This window comes from Fukomys damarensis, unplaced genomic scaffold, assembly GCF_012274545.1.
Source record: "Fukomys damarensis isolate Sample0158 unplaced genomic scaffold, DMR_v1.0_HiC HiC_scaffold_33, whole genome shotgun sequence".
Taxonomy (NCBI): domain Eukaryota; kingdom Metazoa; phylum Chordata; class Mammalia; order Rodentia; family Bathyergidae; genus Fukomys; species Fukomys damarensis.
The window spans coordinates 41451740-41469483 of NW_022900945.1; the positions used below are offsets into that span (position 1 = coordinate 41451740).

At 50.3% G+C, this 17744-nt stretch overlaps 1 protein-coding gene across 3 annotated transcripts in view; it reads left to right on the forward strand.

Moving 5' to 3' along the window:
- Nucleotides 1-17738, forward strand: part of Slc6a17 (solute carrier family 6 member 17) — a 42411-nt gene extending 24673 nt beyond the window's left edge. For 2 of the 3 annotated variants that reach the window (XM_010606013.3, XM_019204805.2), the window contains exons 6-12: nt 360-470; nt 10537-10778; nt 11049-11241; nt 13007-13199; nt 13985-14144; nt 15718-15880; nt 16342-16710. In XM_010606013.3, the coding sequence (XP_010604315.1) occupies nt 360-470; nt 10537-10778; nt 11049-11241; nt 13007-13199; nt 13985-14144; nt 15718-15880; nt 16342-16710 (1431 nt within the window). Of the gene's footprint in view, nt 1-359; nt 471-10536; nt 10779-11048; nt 11242-13006; nt 13200-13984; nt 14145-15717; nt 15881-16341 lie in introns of all 3 variants that reach the window. The other variant, XM_019204806.1, reaches the window with a different exon arrangement.
- Nucleotides 17739-17744: the final 6 nt, after the last annotated feature.

Below are 17744 nucleotides of genomic sequence, written 5' to 3' on the forward strand. Positions count from 1 at the left end.
CCTGCTGTCACAGGAGCTTTAAGGACTGGGAAGGTCTTTGAAGGGTCTGTTGGGAAAATGGGGAGGGACTGTACAGGGCTCCCTCACCCCTTGGCAGCCACTAGCACAGCCCACTCAGTCCTTAGAAAGACCATCAAGGCCCAGGTACTGACATGCTGGCCCCAGCTTGTTCTGATCCTGCTTTGGCCTGGGCTCAGAGCCAGGTAGACGGCGAGTTTGGCCCCATGCCTGAGGGCCCTAGGGCTCTGTTTTCCACTGCATGATATCAGAAGAGGTTCTTCTGGCCTGCTGTGAACAAGGAGGGCATGCCAGCTGCAGGAAGGGCTCTCCTTGATGGTGGGTCCCTGTCCTCCCTGCAGGTGATGTATTTCAGCTCCCTCTTCCCATATGTGGTGCTGGCCTGCTTCCTGGTCCGAGGGCTGCTGCTGCGAGGGGCGATTGATGGCATCCTACACATGTTCACTCCCAAGGTAAGAACTGTGGCTCCCACCTGCTGGAGAACACTGGCAGATCCAAAAGATCCAAAGCGCCTAGACAGTTTTGTGCAGTTTAACATACACCAAGCACCTGCTGTGTGTCAGGTGTCCTGCCAGGTCCTTAGAGGGGCACACAAGGGAAGGGGCCAGAAGCTCTGTCCTCAAGGTTCCAAGGAGGGTGATGTCACATCCATTTGAGTGGAATCAGAAAAATGTCAGGGAAGAATGACATCTGAAATAAGCTTTAGGAAGCAGGTAGGATTTCACTGAGTACTAGTAGGACATTGTAGTCAAAGGAAATCATGTGAGCAAGGGTGTGAAAAAGCTCTGAACGTGTGTGAAGAAATTGGGGACATGGGGTGGGTACAGAGAGCATCATTCATTCATTTACTCATGGGGAAGTTCATTTTGTGGATCTGTAATAACAGGAACCAAGGTGGTACCTAAGAAAGGAGAGCTCCCCCTGAGAGTGCCAGTTTGGATCATAATCTGTGGAGCAAAGTTGCTGCTTTACTAAGTGTGATAGGCCACACGGATGGTGATTTAACCCTATGGAACCTGTTTACTCTTCCTGTCAGTCCTCTCAATATCCCTTGAGGTATGACCAAGGTACAGGAATTCCAAAGGTGTGTGTCCAGCTTTCCTGAAGGTGGTCTGCATCTTGACCTTGCCCCTCAGGTCTTGACCACTAGACACAGCTGGCATGGGTCAGTCCACTGTGAAATAAATTTCAAGTGCAAATCGACATGCCCTTTAATTTGCTCCAAACAATGTACGTTCATAATTCCAGCTGGACTCAGAAGGCCACCTCCAAATGCTAACCAGTCAGAAACAACCATCAGGGACCCACTGAGACTCCAGCCCATGGGTTCAGGGCCAGAACTTGGGTAGGTAGCTAGAGGCAACAGTGATCAGTAGTTCCACCTAGCACATGTACACACACACACACACACACACACACACACACCTCTTTACACAGACTGTACTCACTAGATAACAAAAGAGGACCATAAATCTAACAGGACCTGAAATCCCAGTTCCCCTTGACTCCCCTGCTTTGTTGCTGTGGTGTTTGAAAGGTTGCCATAGCCATGATACATTCTACCCACAGTCCTCACACAGTGCACAGTGGCCCTAGGTATCCTTAGATTGAACACCTGAAGTTTCCAAATGAGCACCACAAAGGCTCACGATCTGATGCAGTTGGTGACTCTCTGGAGGTATGAACGTGCACTCGGGTGATGCTGCTGGACACAAGATACCTGACAAAGAAGGAGAAAATGCCAACCTTGTTTCTTTTGGATAAGTGGCCATGAGAAGAAAGCCAACTGCTCTTATGAATTACTTCAATTATAGTCTAGAATCATGATCAAAAGTGTTCACTTCAAGCTTTATGAGGGAATTATATACTCTGTTGATGTTCATCAATGTAGAGATTACAAAGATCTTCAAATGGGCCCCTTAATGGTGTTAAGGGATCCCTCAGGGATCAAGAGGAACCGACTCATTGAAATCAGCCACTGGACCCAACACACACAGTGCTGCTCCCTATTGGATTCAGGTACTCTTTGAAGCATCCTCGTACTCCATATCTTAGGCTGTCATCTTATATCTAATAATAAGCATTCTTAAGAAATAAAGTATTATAGAAGCCATTCAAGTGCCTGCATAACCTTTACTGATACCATTCCTTCCCTTTCCAAAGATAATCATGGTCTTAGTCTACTCATGTTGCTATAACAAAAATACTTTAGACCAAGTCATTGGTAAGCAATAGAAATCTATTGCTTACAGTCCTAGAGTCTGTGAAGGTCAAGATCAACACATCAACAGACTTTGTATCTTGTAAGAACCCACCCTCTGCTTCAAAAATGGCTTTTTCTTATTCCTCACGTGGTGGAATGGCAAAGGAATTTTTTGAACCTTTTTTTATAAGGCACTAATCCCATTCACGAGAGTAGAAGTGACTTAGTCACTTCCCAGAGGCCTCATCTCTTAATATTGTCACATTAAATATTAGGTTCCAGCTCCAAATTTTGGGGGAGGATACCAATATTTAGACCACAGCAATCATTCTCCTGAATTTGGGATTTATCCTGCTAGTACATTTTAAAAAATTTGTTACATACATATGTATATCCATAAACAATATGTAGCATTTGTGTGTACTCCTAAATTTTATGTAAATGGCACCATATTATGTATCCTTCTGTGACTTGCTTTTATTTATTTAGCTTTGGTGCTGGGGATTGAACTCAGGACCTTGTGTTTGTGAGGCAGGTATGGCACCACTGAGCTAAATCCCTGGCCCTGCTTGCTTTTATTTTTGTTCCATGTGGAACCCTGGAGGTCAGACATTGTGTTCCAAACAGGGCGGCAATGAGTGGAGAAGGCTTGGGTTTGGAGGGCTGTGCATGTTCAAGTAGGCCAGTGTGACTCGGTCAAATAGGAGAGGGAAGCAGGTGGGAAGGCAGTGCAGTGCCAGATCAGGAGGGTCCAGGAGGCCACTACAGACCTTGACACTTCCTCTGGGTGAAACAGAAGCCACTGGAAAGTTCTAGACATAGAAGCAGCGTGATCTGACCACTCTAAGCCTCTTAAGACCTGCTACTGAGAATCTGAGGGCCAAAGGGAGAACAGGGAGATCTGCTGGAGGGGTCACCAAGTGAGAGGTAACTGGTTTGAGCCCAGGTGGCAATGGGTGATGAGAGGTGGTGGGGTTGAAGATGCACTTAGGAAGTTGGCAACAGGACTTGCTTTGGGATGGGGTGTGAGGTGTGGGAGGAGCAGAGGAATATCCCTGATTCCAGACTTTTTTCTAAGCAACAGAAGGATGGAGTTGACATGTACAGAAATGGGGAGGATGGGGCAGGAGCAGATTTAGCACCAGACATTCAGACTGTTGTTTTGAATTGCGAGGTTAAAACTAAAGTCAAATCGATATCCGAGTTGAATATGAAGCTAAATATATGAATCTGGAGTTCATGGTTGGAGGTTCAAATCCAGGAGTCTGGGATAAGAGACTCGAAAACCTTACCTTGGTTTATAATCACATGGAGAGTGTCAGAGAACAGCACTGCACTGAGCACTTGGGGCCCTGGTGTTTAGAAGTTGGGAAGGAGTAGCTGGTGAAGCGAGAGAGGAGGTGAAGGGGAAGAGAGGCACATTCATCCAAGAGGCAGAATGGGGAAATACTTGGAAAAAAAGAGGGAATGGTCCGTCATGTCCAAAGCTGCTGAGAGGTGAGGTGTGAGGACTGAGAAATGACGCGTCACTCAGAAACAGGTATCACTGGTGACCCAAACAGACAAAAGCTGTTTTGGTGAAGTATGGGAGAAAAAAAAAAATCTAACAGTAATAGGTTGAAAGGGAATGGGAGATGAAGAATTGGAGATGAATGGTAGAGGCCATTTATTTTTAGGAGTTTTGCAGTAGAAGGGATCAGAGAAATGAGAAATAGGGTAGCAAGAGGAGAGGGCCATTGGCTCAAGGGTGTTATTCCAGAATTTTTTATGATGATAAAAATAACCCATCCTACACTGCTGGTGGGAATTTAAATATGGTGCAGTAGCTTTGGAAAACAGTCTAGCAGCTTCTTCAAAGGTTAAGAGTTAGCACATACTCTAGCAGTTCCACTCCTAGGCCCATGTCCAAGAGAACGGAAAACATATGTTCACACAAAAACTTGGACACGAGTGTTCATAGCAGCATGATTCATGATGGACAAAAAGTAGAAACACCCTAAGTGTTCATCAGCTGATCGATGGATCAACAAAATGTGATATAACTGCACAATGGAATATTATCCAACCACACACACAAAAATAAAGTATCAATTCACACTACAATGGAGGACCCTTGAAAACATTAAGCTAAGTGAAAGAAGCAGGCACAAAAGACCACATCATGTATAATGCAATTATATAAATTTCCAGAACAGGCAAATCTGTAGGGACAGAGGTGTATTATTGGTTAAGCAGGGCAAGGTTGGGGAGATATGGAGAATAATTGTTATTTAGTACAGGCTTCTTTTGGGGATGATGAAGAGGTTCTGATTGGTTGTGGTAATGGTTGTAAAACTCTGTGATACTGAAAATCATTGAAATCACTTTTAAAAATCCATAAAACAGGGCGAAGTGATTTATGGGAAAAGGGGAATAGCAGCTAGGGATGGGCCCCAGAGACAAAGTGAAGAGATAGTCTTAGCTAGGGGCACACATTCGAGGAGGTATGAGTGGGAAGTCACTTCATGAGAGACAAGAGCAGGGACAAGAGGATAGGCGCAGCTCTGGTGGCTCACTCAACCGTGCATAAATGTGGCCACCGTGGCCCTCACTGGCCCTTGCAGTGATCCAGGGACAGCTTTTCACACCTGAATGTGCCTGACAGTGGGCTATTTCCCACTGCCAGGGCAGTGCTTAGACAGTAATGAATTTTACAATGTGCAGTTCTCTCTAAGTGCCAGGCACTGTGATACTCCCCTTACATACATGAACTCATCCAAATCACCTGACCCTAGACGTAGAAGCCTCATTTCACAGAGAGATTAAATAACTGTGTGGTGAGTCTGTGCTTGGGCAAGGGCAGAGGGGGCAGCCTTCCAGGAGCTCTGGGACCCTGTGGTATCCCAGGTCAGCATGTTGAGGAAGTGTCAAGGCTGGGACAGGAAGTGTTCCCTGAGCATGGAGTGTTCCGTGAACAGTTCTTGTAAGGAAAGTAGAAGAAAAAGGAGAAACACACATGCACACATGGTGTATGTTTTGTAACGTATGTGTACTGCTGGTATTTGCATAAATATCACTGGGGGGGGGTGTACACAGGAAGCCGACGTCAGTTACATCTGGTGAAGAAGAACTGGGCTTCCTGAGGTCCAGGGGCAAGGGAAAGGAGACCACAGGATCTAGGGTGCGTGGAGGCCCTGAATGGTCCAGCGGCTCATGGATAGAGGTCAGTGGTGGAACTTCTCGACTCCTGCCAGTACAGCAGGGAACTCTCAGGAGGTTGAAGGCAGTCCAGCTCGTGACCAGGGGTGGGCTCAGATCCCAGCTCGTCACCTAGTAGCTGCAACACGGGCTGCACAACAGCGCCCCTGCACTGGTTGTCAGGGGAGCTCCTAGGACTACTCCAGGCAAGAGGATAGTGTATGGTAAGCAGGAGCTATTATTGTCCTCATCCCTTGTGAAGGTGACACTGTTCTTGGGCAGTGGGAATCTAGCAGTCCAGTGCCATCTGGTGTCTGGTGGCCCCATCTAGCGCTACACGGGCAGGTGCTGCGGTCACAGCCAAGACCCAAGGGCTTGTGCTGCTGTCACGCACCCGCTCGTGCTAGGGCTCAGCAACTGCTTGTAGATTCAAGAGGCATCTTCATGCTGGTGAGTCAAATGCCATGAAACACCTTGTTCTCTGTGTGAGGAAGTGACTCAGCCATTGTGCCAAAGAGACAACAGGAAGCTGTTGCTTGGTTTCAGAGTAGGCACCCTGAGGAGGGTGCCAGCTTCACTTCAGAGGGAAAAGCCCATTTCCTGTCTGTCCTTTTGCAGTCCCATCCTGATGTCTGGAAAGGACATGGGGGCACCCTGATCCTGGCCTGGATCAAGCCTGGCAAGAGCCCCCTTTAAAGTTAAGGAACAGGTATTCCATTGCGAGGGCACCTGACTCAGTTTTCTCCAGATTAGTGGCAGGAATCTGTGTTTATCCCTTCGGGCTACAGACTGGGGATGGAGAGGCCAAGGGGACACTCATCCAGGGTACTTCTTCCTTCAAGGTCAAGCTTTGGAACCCTCAGTTGATGTCCCAGGGCCTTAGTGTTGGATTTGGGTCCATCAGTTTCCTTCAGAGTAGTGTAGGGGTTGGGAAATGGGTAGGATGTAGAGGAAATGAGATTGCCAAGGTATTGATCCTTGGTAAAATCAGGCAGTGGATAAAGTGGGAGTTAATTAAACTATCTTCTCAATTTTTGTTGAGGTTATAATAAAAATTTTTAAATGGAAAAATTTATAGATACAATCTTAACAAAGAGATGGCTTTTCTTTCCGCCCAAAATTGTCACATAATCAGCAGTCCTGCCTTGTCCTCTGAGAAAACCCCCCAGCTCTTACCAGCTCTGAGCATGCCACTGGGACTGTGTTATCTCCCCTCAAGTGGCTGCCTCCATGTAGGAAATTTGGGCCTGCACAGTGACTGGGGCTAGGAATTTGTCCACATCTTGTTTTAGGTTTAGAAAGTGTTGAAAACCCTAATGATGGCAAATATTTGAATCTCACAGATGGTCTGGAACTTTTTATAAAAACTATAGTAATGTTTGATGTAGATCAAACAAGAATAATTACCAGAAGGGTGGGGGAGGGGGAGAAAGCCAGAATTATCAAGTAGTTGTTTTATAAACTAGAAGTTTCAAGTCCTAAGAAACTTCTTGCCTTAGAAGACTATATCTCAGTCCAAAAAGGCTGGTAGAGCTTCACAGCCCCTCCTTCTTCTGCTCAGCTCCTCACCCCAAGGAGTCAGGTCAGCCTCTGTCTCTCTGTTCCTCCCCACTCCATCCATGTACAGGGCACGCCTCGTACAGACAGGAGATGGGCTCCAGCCCTAGGCACACATTTCAGGAAGGAAGACACACAAATTCTGCATTGTGCACATTGACAGGAACTGGCTGACTCTGCCACAGGCAGTCAGAAAAATCTTCACAGAGGAGTGATATGTGTGCTGGGTTTGAGAAATGAATCGTTCATCAGAAAGTGAGTAGGAGGAAGGGAATGCCAGGCAGAGGGGACAGCCAGGGCCAGCACCAGATGTGTGAGAGACCATAGTGCTTCAGTACTGAGTTTACAGCATTGAGAACATAGAAGAATGCAGAAAGATTTTCCAGAGGACAGTGGGAAGCTTTTGAAGATTTTCGTCATGCTCAGGACAGGACTAGACTCAACCTGCACTCTAAAATTGCGCACTTAATACTAACTAGCTGGAACCTAAATGCCTGTGGCTTTCCTGGTAGGTCTCAGCTTCTAGGCTGAAGGAAGTACCCAGGCTCCAGCAGAGTGGCACTGTCACAGTGGACACCCGCGGACACCGTGAAGGCTAACTTGCTCCACTCGCTTCTGGAGCCTTTGGGGAGGATCATTTAAAACCTTCACTCAAAAGAGAAGTTACGGAAATCTTTTCTCAGGGCAACGATGATTATTTTTCTCCTTTTTGTAATCTCTAAATCTCTGTTAAGGTGCAGACAGGCTCCTATCTCCTTACCCACAATACCAAAATCCAAAGCCCTTTGAAAAACAAATGCTGCTTTGGTTTTGCTTTGTTCTCCCAAACTCGTTTGGAGCCAAAACAACCTGCACAGATGTGATGCTATTTATAGCCTTTATTGATTCTCTTGGTGTGAAAATTCATATTCTGCTGCAGAAATCCTAATGTGTTGGATTACAGGGTGCTTCCCCAGGCCCTGCGGGGGGGGGGATTATATAATTATGTAGCATATGCACCATATTACCTTCCTAAAATAAAATTACAAACAGAGACCTGAAGTCCAAAACCAGTCTGACCCTGGGGCTTTTAGATTAGGGTCTGTGGGCCTGGGTTGCTTCTGGAAGGATAATATTTCATCTTACCTTAAAAGCTAGACCTCCTCCTGTGCCGGTGTGTGGGCCCAGCAGCACGAGCAGCCCTGCCACATTTCTCTGGCCACGTCAGCCTCTCATGTTCCACCGTGACCATCAAAGCCACTTCTGCCCCTCTGACCCCTCTCTCTTCCCCCTCTAGCACACTCTTCCCACCAGGTGATTTCATCTCTTGCTTTACAGGAAAACAGGCACAAAGTTCTCTCTCTGAAGGGCACCCTGAGGGGCTCCTGTGGAAGACAGCTTGCCTCTCCCCCAGTCCCTGTGCTCCCTCAGCTTTTATGTGTCCTATCCTCAAATCATTCCATCCAAAACAAAGACTAAACACAAAAAAAGCTACCCTCACAGATTCCATTGCCTCTTCTTAATTATTCCCTGTTCCCTCCCAGCCTAAGAATAGCTGCTCCAAAGGCTGTGTATTGCCTGGCCTCTACTTCCTCCCCTCTGCTTCTCTCCTGTCCTCCCTCCACCTACCTTCTTCTCCTTCACTCCCTGAACAGCTCCTCTGAAGCCCACCGGTGGCCTGGCTGCTGACTCCCTCCCTCGGTGCCTGTCATTGGGCAGACTGGCCTTCATCCTCACCATGCACCCGGCTCCTTTTCCTCCTGCCTGCTCCCCTGGCTCCCTTGGGAGATTCTTCCTCTTCCCTGTGCGAAACAGCACCGGAGATGGACTCGGCCCCAGGCACTAGCCTTTCTCGCTCTGTATCTAAAGCCACAGCTTTACTTCCTGCCAGGACACCCATGTTCCCAACCCATGTCTCCAGCTGTACTTCCTCTCCTAAGCACCAAACTCCTCCGTCCCACTTGACATCTCTTCCTAAATGCCTCGAAGACACATTCAACCCACCCTCTGCAGAACTAACATTTTGATCCGTGCCGCCCAATCCCACCAACCTGCTCCTCTTGGCCTGTTGCCACCTTAATGTACTCAGCATGCAGGCCTGAACGGTGACTGTCCCCCTGGCTTCTCCCTCTCCAATGCCTTGGTTTCTCCTGCTTAAATCTCCTAGGCAGAGCCACCTCCACCTGCCATCTGGACGCTAGAGTGCGCGTCCTCCCCACTCTCTTGCTGCATCCATCTGCTTCTTTTGGAAATGTTCATCTGATTGGGCGACCCCTTGGTGGTTTCGTGGATGACGACGAGGATCCCTAAGGCCTTTGCTTGCTCCTGTCTGGCCTTGCCTGGTCCACCCTGCCTTGTCCTTGTGCTGCAGCCAGCTTGGCTGCTCCCATCTCCCTCTGCACCCCAGCCTCTGTGCCAACTGAGAACATGGGCTGCAACCATCTCCCTGCCCGAATGCTCCTCCTCTAACCTCCAGTGTTATCTGCGAGGCATCAGCTCAGAGATTCCTTCCCACAGACAGCCTTGCTGGTATCTCCTGACCCCCTAGAGCCTCTCCTCAGAGCACCGGGTACCTGGCTTTCACAACCTTTGTCACAGTTGTGATTCAGCATCTGTTCGTGGGACCACGTTACCACTGTAATCCGTATACCTGGAAGGTAAACTCTGAGGGAGCTGGGACCCTGTCCACCTTTGCTCCCCAGGTCCCAGCCTGAAAGGATAAAGAGCAAAAGGAAAATTGACCTGAAAATGGCTCTGGAAATTGCCACTGCCACCCAAAAGCTGTTGTGGCTGAGGCTCCTGGCAGGGATAAGAGCAGATGAAAGTCTCGGTAGGGTCTGCCTGTCTCCAGAGAGTATATTGGTTTTGTGCACCGAGTTAGGGTGGAGGCAGTTTCTGTGACCTGGAGCATGTAGATGTGTATGAGGGAGCCTTGGGCCTCTTTCTGGGATAGGGGAGATCAGGTAGGTACAGGGAGAGGAAAGATTTGTTTTATTTTTGTTTTGTTTTCCTTAGTTTGAGGTGGAGACAGCATCAGCTTTTCTTAGTTCTCTTGTACTGCTACACAGGCTGTTGGCTGCATAATTTCAGGAGGCACCATTCACACTGTAGTCTAAGTGAGTAGAATTGCCTTGAGTTGTGATGGTCTTGGTTGTGTTTCCTTTCTTTTCTTTTTTCTTTTTTTCTGTACTGGGAATTGAACTCAGAGCCTCATGCATGCCAGGCAAACACTATATCACTGAGCTGTATCCCCAGCAGCTGATTCTTATTGTGACAGCTCCAAGGTAAGTGATGTTAGCAGCTAATTAACTGAAAATTTACTATGCAAGCACTTAGCATTTATTTCATCTTACCTACTCACTGAAAAATCCTCTGTAGCAGACACCTTTGTCATTCTTGCTTTACACATGGGGAAACTGAGGTTCAGAGCAGTTACGTGAATGGCCCAGGGTCCTACAGCTATGGCTTCTTACTACTATGCCATGTTGCCTTTGAACTCCGTTGAGGCTGAGAGAAGGGGATGTGGAAGGAACCTCAGTGCTCATGAGTAAAATCATCTTTTTATCTCTGTTCTCTCCCATTTGCCACCATCTTCCTCATAGCTGGACAAGATGCTGGATCCCCAGGTGTGGCGCGAGGCAGCCACACAGGTCTTCTTTGCTCTGGGGCTGGGCTTTGGCGGTGTCATCGCCTTCTCTAGCTACAACAAGCAGGACAACAACTGCCACTTTGATGCTGCCCTGGTGTCCTTCATCAATTTCTTCACCTCGGTGTTGGCCACCCTCGTGGTATTTGCTGTGCTGGGCTTCAAGGCCAACATCATGAATGAGAAGTGTGTGGTCGAGTAGGTAGCATTGCTCCTCCTATCCTCCCTTCCCCTGCCCACTTCACCCAGGAATGGAAAGTGGGCCGTGCAGGGAGAGAGGTCTCTTCCACTCCTCTGAGGAATGAGATCAGAGCTTTGCCTGTCCCCAGCCCTAGCCCGTAAGACAGGTTTAGAGACGTCTCTGTCAGTGGCCCATGGAGGGGAGAGAATCTTGCCTGGATATCCAGGAGGTGCCTCCAATATCCCAATCCTGCCTTCCTTCCTGGGCCTCTCCCCTTTGTGCTGCAGGAATGCTGAGAAAATCCTGGGGTACCTCAACTCCAATGTCCTGAGCCGAGACCTCATCCCACCCCATGTCAACTTTTCCCACCTGACCACCAAGGACTACGCAGAGATGTACAGCGTCATCAGGACTGTAAAGGAGGACAAATTCTCGACTCTGGGCCTGGATCCCTGCCTTCTAGAGGATGAGCTAAATAAGGTATTATGGGGACAGCCTGTCCTCCCTAGTGCCTGTAGTAACCCAGAGATGGGCCATGGGTGACTGGAGCTTGGGCAAAGCCTTGAAAAGCACATTGATTTATGTAGCAGGCAAAGACTTACTTGTCCAGAGGGAATGAGAGAAAAAGCCGTTAGGCAAAGGTCCTGCCTCAAGGGTGGTTTAAGTCTAGACAAGGGGCCAAGGCAGACACCTGTTACATCTCAGAACCCTCAGTTGGTATAAGGCCACTTCTGCATTGATAAGTTGGGCTTCTGTGTGCTAGGTGTCATCCTGCCATATATAATGCACTTAACAGTGCCTGGCCTGTGGTGTATGAAATATGCTGCTGTCTGCCCTTGGCTCTCCATCCCCTTTGGGCCTTGTAACAGCTCTATGAGTTGAGTATTGCCCCCTGTTTTACCGGTGGCTACCTACCAGTACCCTGTGGGTTGGAGGTCTCGATCAAAGTCTCACAGCTAGTCAGTGGGTGAGCCAGTATTCAGTCCATGTGTTCATCCCTCGATACCTCTTTTCCTTCTCCCAGCTGTCCCGCTCCAAATCCCACTGCCATGATGGCCCTCAGTCCCCAGGCTGGGGCAGAAAGATGCTGTCTCTTCATTAATATTCAAGCCCAAGTTGAGATGCCTTACATTTTCACAGCTGAGCACTGTCTGTTAGAAGGGGTCATAGGTCACAGACACATCCACAAGGTTCTGGGAACCTGGCTGGAACCAAGGCCCCCATGAGACAGGGTGGGTTCCCATAGCCTAGGCCAACCCCACCCTTCTTCACAGGACCACAAGCTTCCCCTGGCTGATGCCTGGGCTTTATGTTAGAAGTCGGTTCCATTAACTGAGGGAGCTATGTCCCAATCTGACCCCTCTCCGGGTGATCAAAAGCAGAGCCTATCTGGGAGTCTCCTACCTGGTTCCTTCCCCTGGTGACTGGTAGCACACAAGACGTCCACCCTCCAAGTTCCATAAAGCCTTGCCCCATTCTTATGGGTGTGACGTGGGCCCCTGAATAAAATTAAGATTTTTAGCAGTTTCTTCATGCGATACAACTTCAAGAGCATCTAAAGGACCAGAATCACACACTCAGGTGGGGGCACTTGTGCCCTCACCATCACTGGCATTGTAAGAGAACAAGTAAGAGATGTCAGCCTGCAGTGTGGTCAGATGCCCTGTGAGCAGGGGCCCAAGCTGTAAAGCAGTGGTTTCTGGCCTTGGCTGCACGTTAGAGTCACCAGTGATCTTTGTAAATCCCCAGACCAGCTGCACCCCAGAAGACCCTCAAATTACTGTCCCTGGGGAGACCTAGGCATGGGGGATTGTAAAGGTTCCAACAAGCTTCCACTGGGCGGCCACGCCTGTGACTGCTCCAGTCAAGTCCGAGGCTTAGAAGTGCAGAGCCAGGAGCAGCCAGTACAACTGTGCAATCTGAGAAGACATCATGGTCTCATCCTGGGTCCATCTCTAGATGTGAGCAGTCTCTTCAGATCAGTGAGGTCCCTGTACAGCTGCTAGATTTCAGGTGTCCTGGGGGAAAAATCCCAAACTGGTACCTTCGCACTCCCCTCAGGGGATTCCGATGCCCATTAAAGCTTAAGACGCATTGGCCCAAACCAACAGGATTAGGTAGAGACGAGGATCCCTGTGAAGGAAGGAACAGTGATTCCTAAAGCTCCAAGGGCAGAGGTAAAAAAGCAGGGGGCTCCCTGGTGGGGGTGGCCCTCACAGGCTCTTGCTCTCTGCCCCACCCTCAGTCTGTGCAGGGCACAGGCTTGGCCTTCATCGCCTTCACCGAGGCCATGACACACTTCCCTGCCTCCCCATTCTGGTCTGTCATGTTCTTCTTGATGCTCATCAACCTGGGCCTGGGCAGCATGATCGGGACCATGGCAGGCATCACCACACCCATCATCGACACTTTCAAGGTACCCAAGGAGATGTTCACAGGTAACTGCTCCCCACCGCCCCGCTTGGGTCTCATCTGCCCCAAGGGTGATGATCTTGTTCTGACTCGAGTTTAGAAAAATGGAGTTCTAGCTGGGTCATTTGTGACCTCACATCTGAAAGCCCTGACCCATGGGGTTACAGCTGCTGCCTGGCTATGTCACTGAGCCACCAGTACTCAGGAGCCTGGGGGAGAAATCTGGAAATCTGGGCCCAACCTGAGCCAGGAGCGAGACCTCTTACTTGGGTTCTCTTGCTCCCTCCACAAGGGCCTGCTGACTGGTTTTGGGCAGGGTGCCCTCTCCAGCCCTGGCCCACAATCTTGTCACACCTTCTTACTTTGGGCTCCTGGCTGTATCCACAGTTCCCTTTGGCCCCTGCTGACTTGAGCTGGGCTACATACATGGCTCCCTTTCACCTGCATCTACAGGGGAATATCTTCCTGTTCTCAGATGGGGAAACTGAGGTAGAGATAACCCAGAAACAATCAGATGAATCATTTAAATTCAATGTAGCAATTAAATGGAACAGCTGCTGTGGGCCAGGCACTGTGCTAGGAGGGGTATGGAAGACAGGAGACTGACACACCACTGGGATGTTCCCTGCCTGGTAGAGGGGATCCCAGCACCTCAGTATCAGATTCCTCCTGTGGGCTATGCCTGCTGAAGGGGAGACTGCTGGCCTGCTGGGGGGACCGCATGATGGGAGGGACCTGGGTGACCCTGAGACTCCCGTGCCACACCCACCCTGCACCTTTGCCCCCACACCGGCCTTCCGGCTCTCTGTAGTGGGCTGCTGTGTCTTTGCATTCTTCGTGGGGCTATTGTTCGTCCAGCGCTCCGGAAACTACTTTGTCACCATGTTTGATGACTACTCAGCCACCCTGCCACTCACCGTCATCGTCATCCTTGAGAACATCGCTGTGGCCTGGATCTATGGAACCAAGAAGTAAGGGAGATGTGGGGGAGGGGACAGGAGAGAGTTCTGTCCCTCATGACTTCCTGAAAAGTCCTGTGTGATCAGTGCTGCTTGTGAATGGGCAGGAGATCTTAGAATCAGAATGTCAAGGGGAAAGGTGCCCTTTGCAAAGGGAAACTAAAGCTAGAAAGAAGACAGACTAGTAAGAGAGTCAGGCCAAGGACCCAGCAGTCCAGGATTCAGATCCTGGTACCAATCTAAACTGCCTTAAATTACTGTGGCCCCTTTCCTGGTCCTGACACTCTTCAGAATTCTAAGCTTGTTAAGCACTTGGTAGAGGCACCAGGTCTCCTGCTCTCAAAGAACTTGTTGACTTCAGTAACCTTTACTTATAGACTTCTCAATTTTAAGGTGTGGTTTTGGCCCAAGTTTGGGGTCAGGCAAGGTAAGAAGATTCAGCAATCAAAGGGATCTAGCCTCTTGACCAGAGCCTAGGGCAGACTGCTGCTCAGTGTCAGTCTCCAGCCTCATTCCTAATTTAAGGACAAATCTGTGTCCCCAGAAAGCTCCAAGACCTGCCCTTGCCTAGTCTCTCAGCACTGGCAGTGGCCTCAGTGTTTGTCCTCTGCAAGGCCCACTACTTCCACTACCCTACTCAATCTGACCATCCCCTATGCCTGGTTTTGCAGCCAAGGCTCTCTCCTAGGAGGTCCATCTGCTTCTTAAGAGCACGGGAGGGAGCAAGGAGGGGAGGGAAGGGAGCACTCCTCTGCCTCATCCCCACAGCTAGAAGGCACTGCTAGCAGGACTCTAACTCTGTGGGTCCGGACCCCATTGGCAGACTTGTGATGCCCTTGTACCCTTCTCAGAATGTTATTTTTTAATACATAAGAAATAATATATGGGATTATGTAGAAAACTCCCTTGAAAAGTAGCAAAATACCATTTAAATCTGTGAAATAGTAATGCTCTTTATTTGCATTGCATTAACTTACAATATCTAGTTGTGGATCTAATAACAGTAGCAACTTAAAGTAGTGGGGAACACAAGTGATGCCTCCCTGTGTTTGAACAACTGTAATGTGATATGAAGATATCTGTGAATTAACCCATTGGTGACAGTTATAGTAATTTGTTGATGCTACTGTGGTTGCTTGCATCTGCAATAGAAGAAACTGCCCGATTTCAGTTAGGTGTAATTGAGGTAAAGGTGATTTTGTACGCAGTACGTGATGTACAGCCTGCCTTCCTCCTGGAATTGTACACAGAGAGCCAATGGTTAGAGACGGTTAGTAAACTGCTGCTTTCCTCCAGCAGGGGGCGGCAAACCAGGGTCCCAACCAGAACGTGAGGTTGGGCGCTGGTGGACACAGCTCTCTAGAGCTGGTCCCGTGCCCTGCGCAGGCCCCGGGTTGGCCTGTTGGGACTGGTGGGTTGCATCCTATCCCTGGGTGGAGTGTGGTGTGATGGGTCAGCCGGCCTCGAACTGTGAGCCCTGAAGGTGAAGACTAGGAGGGGTGGGAGGGGCTGGCGAAGGCTGCCTGGAGGAGGCGGCTGTGGGGAAGGATAAGGCAGCTCCAGAGCCCTCTGCTCTGCCCGGCAGGTTCATGCAGGAGCTGACGGAGATGCTGGGCTTCCGACCCTACCGGTTCTACTTCTACATGTGGAAGTTCGTGTCTCCACTGTGCATGGCTGTGCTGACCACAGCCAGCATCATCCAGCTGGGGGTGACACCCCCTGGCTACAGCGCCTGGATCAAAGAGGAGGTGAGGGGTGGGGCCCCGGAAACCCAGGGAACACGTGTCTCCCCAGGCCTCAGTGCAACGGGAAATTGGGATAAACCTTTAGAGGACAGCTGCTACAGCCAGGCCCCACCTCAACTGTAATCTCCAACCACGCAGAGACAAGTGGCATTATTCCTGCAGTACAAAGGAAGAAACGGGCTCGGAAGGAGCAGTGTACTTATCTAATCTTTCTAACCCGTAATTCTCTCTCCACATCTGTGAAGTGGAGTTACCCATCCACCTTACAGATGTAGAGACTGAGATCCCTAAACCAAGGCGATAAACTAAAAGCAAGTGGCACCCCCTCATGGCTGCCATCCCTGCTGGAGCCGGGCCAAGCTGGGAGGAGAGGAATGCAGGCGGGGGGCCAAGACAGGGAGAGGCAGTCCTGGGAGGGGGGCGGTCTCTGTGGAGCAGTGACCCTCTCTGCCACCCGCCCCCAGGCTGCGGAGCGCTATTTGTACTTCCCCAACTGGGCCATGGCACTCCTGATCACCCTCATCGTTGTGGCAACGCTGCCCATGCCGGTGGTCTTCATCCTGCGACACTTCCACCTGCTCTCTGATGGGTCCAACACCCTCTCTGTGTCCTACAAGAAGGGCCGCATGATGAAGGACATCTCCAACTTGGAGGAGAACGACGAGACGCGCTTCATCCTCAGCAAGGTGCCCAGCGAGGTGCCCTCCCCCATGCCCACCCACCGCTCCTATCTGGGGCCCGGCAACACATCACCCCTGGAGACCAGCAGCAATCCCAATGGACGCTATGGAAGCGGCTACCTCCTGGCCACCACGCCTGAGTCAGAGCTGTGACCACTGCCCCACCCTGCCCGCTCTCCCCCCATGCCCAGCCTGCCCACTTGTCTGGGCCTGGACTCTTCCTCCATGGTGGCCACCAGGCCCAGACCAGGCCCTCTGCCGAAAAAGAGAGGGTAAACCCTCCCTCATTCCCTAACCCTGTCCCAACAGACTCTAATCCCTAGCCCTGAACAGGAGACTAGGGACAATCTGTTCCCTAATCCAGGTCCCAATCCACCCGACCCTCAGAACCCTCAGCAGATTGCAGCCATGTAACCAGAACCATCCAGAAGCCCTGATTCCCAGTAGAGCAGGGACTCCAAGTGGCCATTTAGGAGTCGCTCCACTCTTCTCTCTCCTTGCACCCTGCCCTCTAGAGTCCTTAGGTCTGGGGAGGGTCTCCTTGGGCTGCCACGTGGCTGTGGTGAGAGGCATCAGGCTTAGAGGTGCACAGGAGGACTTTGGCAGGCTACTTAAATCTGGGGATGGGAACAGATATGCCAGGAGTGTGTTTCCAGAAGCTTCCAGATCCTGTTTTGTGAGGTAGTTGCTGCCTTCCAGCTTGAGCATGGACTTTGGCAGCAAAGGGTATCCCAGGTGTAGGGTTCACTGGGGGGCCTTGTCCCTACCTGGTGTAAGTGGGGTATGCTCTTGGAGCCTGCCAGAACCTACCCACCTCAGTTAGGGATTGGCCACCGCCCAGCCCCCTCCCATTGGCCTAGAGCCCAGGGCGGTGGCCTCTGCCTCTCTCCCCCAGTGAGCAGGGGGCAGCGCGAGGAGAGGCTTCCAGCGCACAACTCAGTGGTTTCCAGGGCAGTCCAGATGGGTTGGGGCACAATTGTGAAGCACACCCTGTCTCCCCTCACTCGGGGCCCAGGTTTCTTTCTAGTGGCAGCTTCTCCTCTGGAATGGGGCCCCCGCAGTTCAGGGGCTTGTCCCCGGAAAGCCTCATTCCTGAGGAACAGACAGGTAATCTCACTCCCCTTGGGCCACCACGCGCTTTCCTCCTCTCACAAGCACAGCCCCCAGTGGTGCATTCTGGGCCGGCA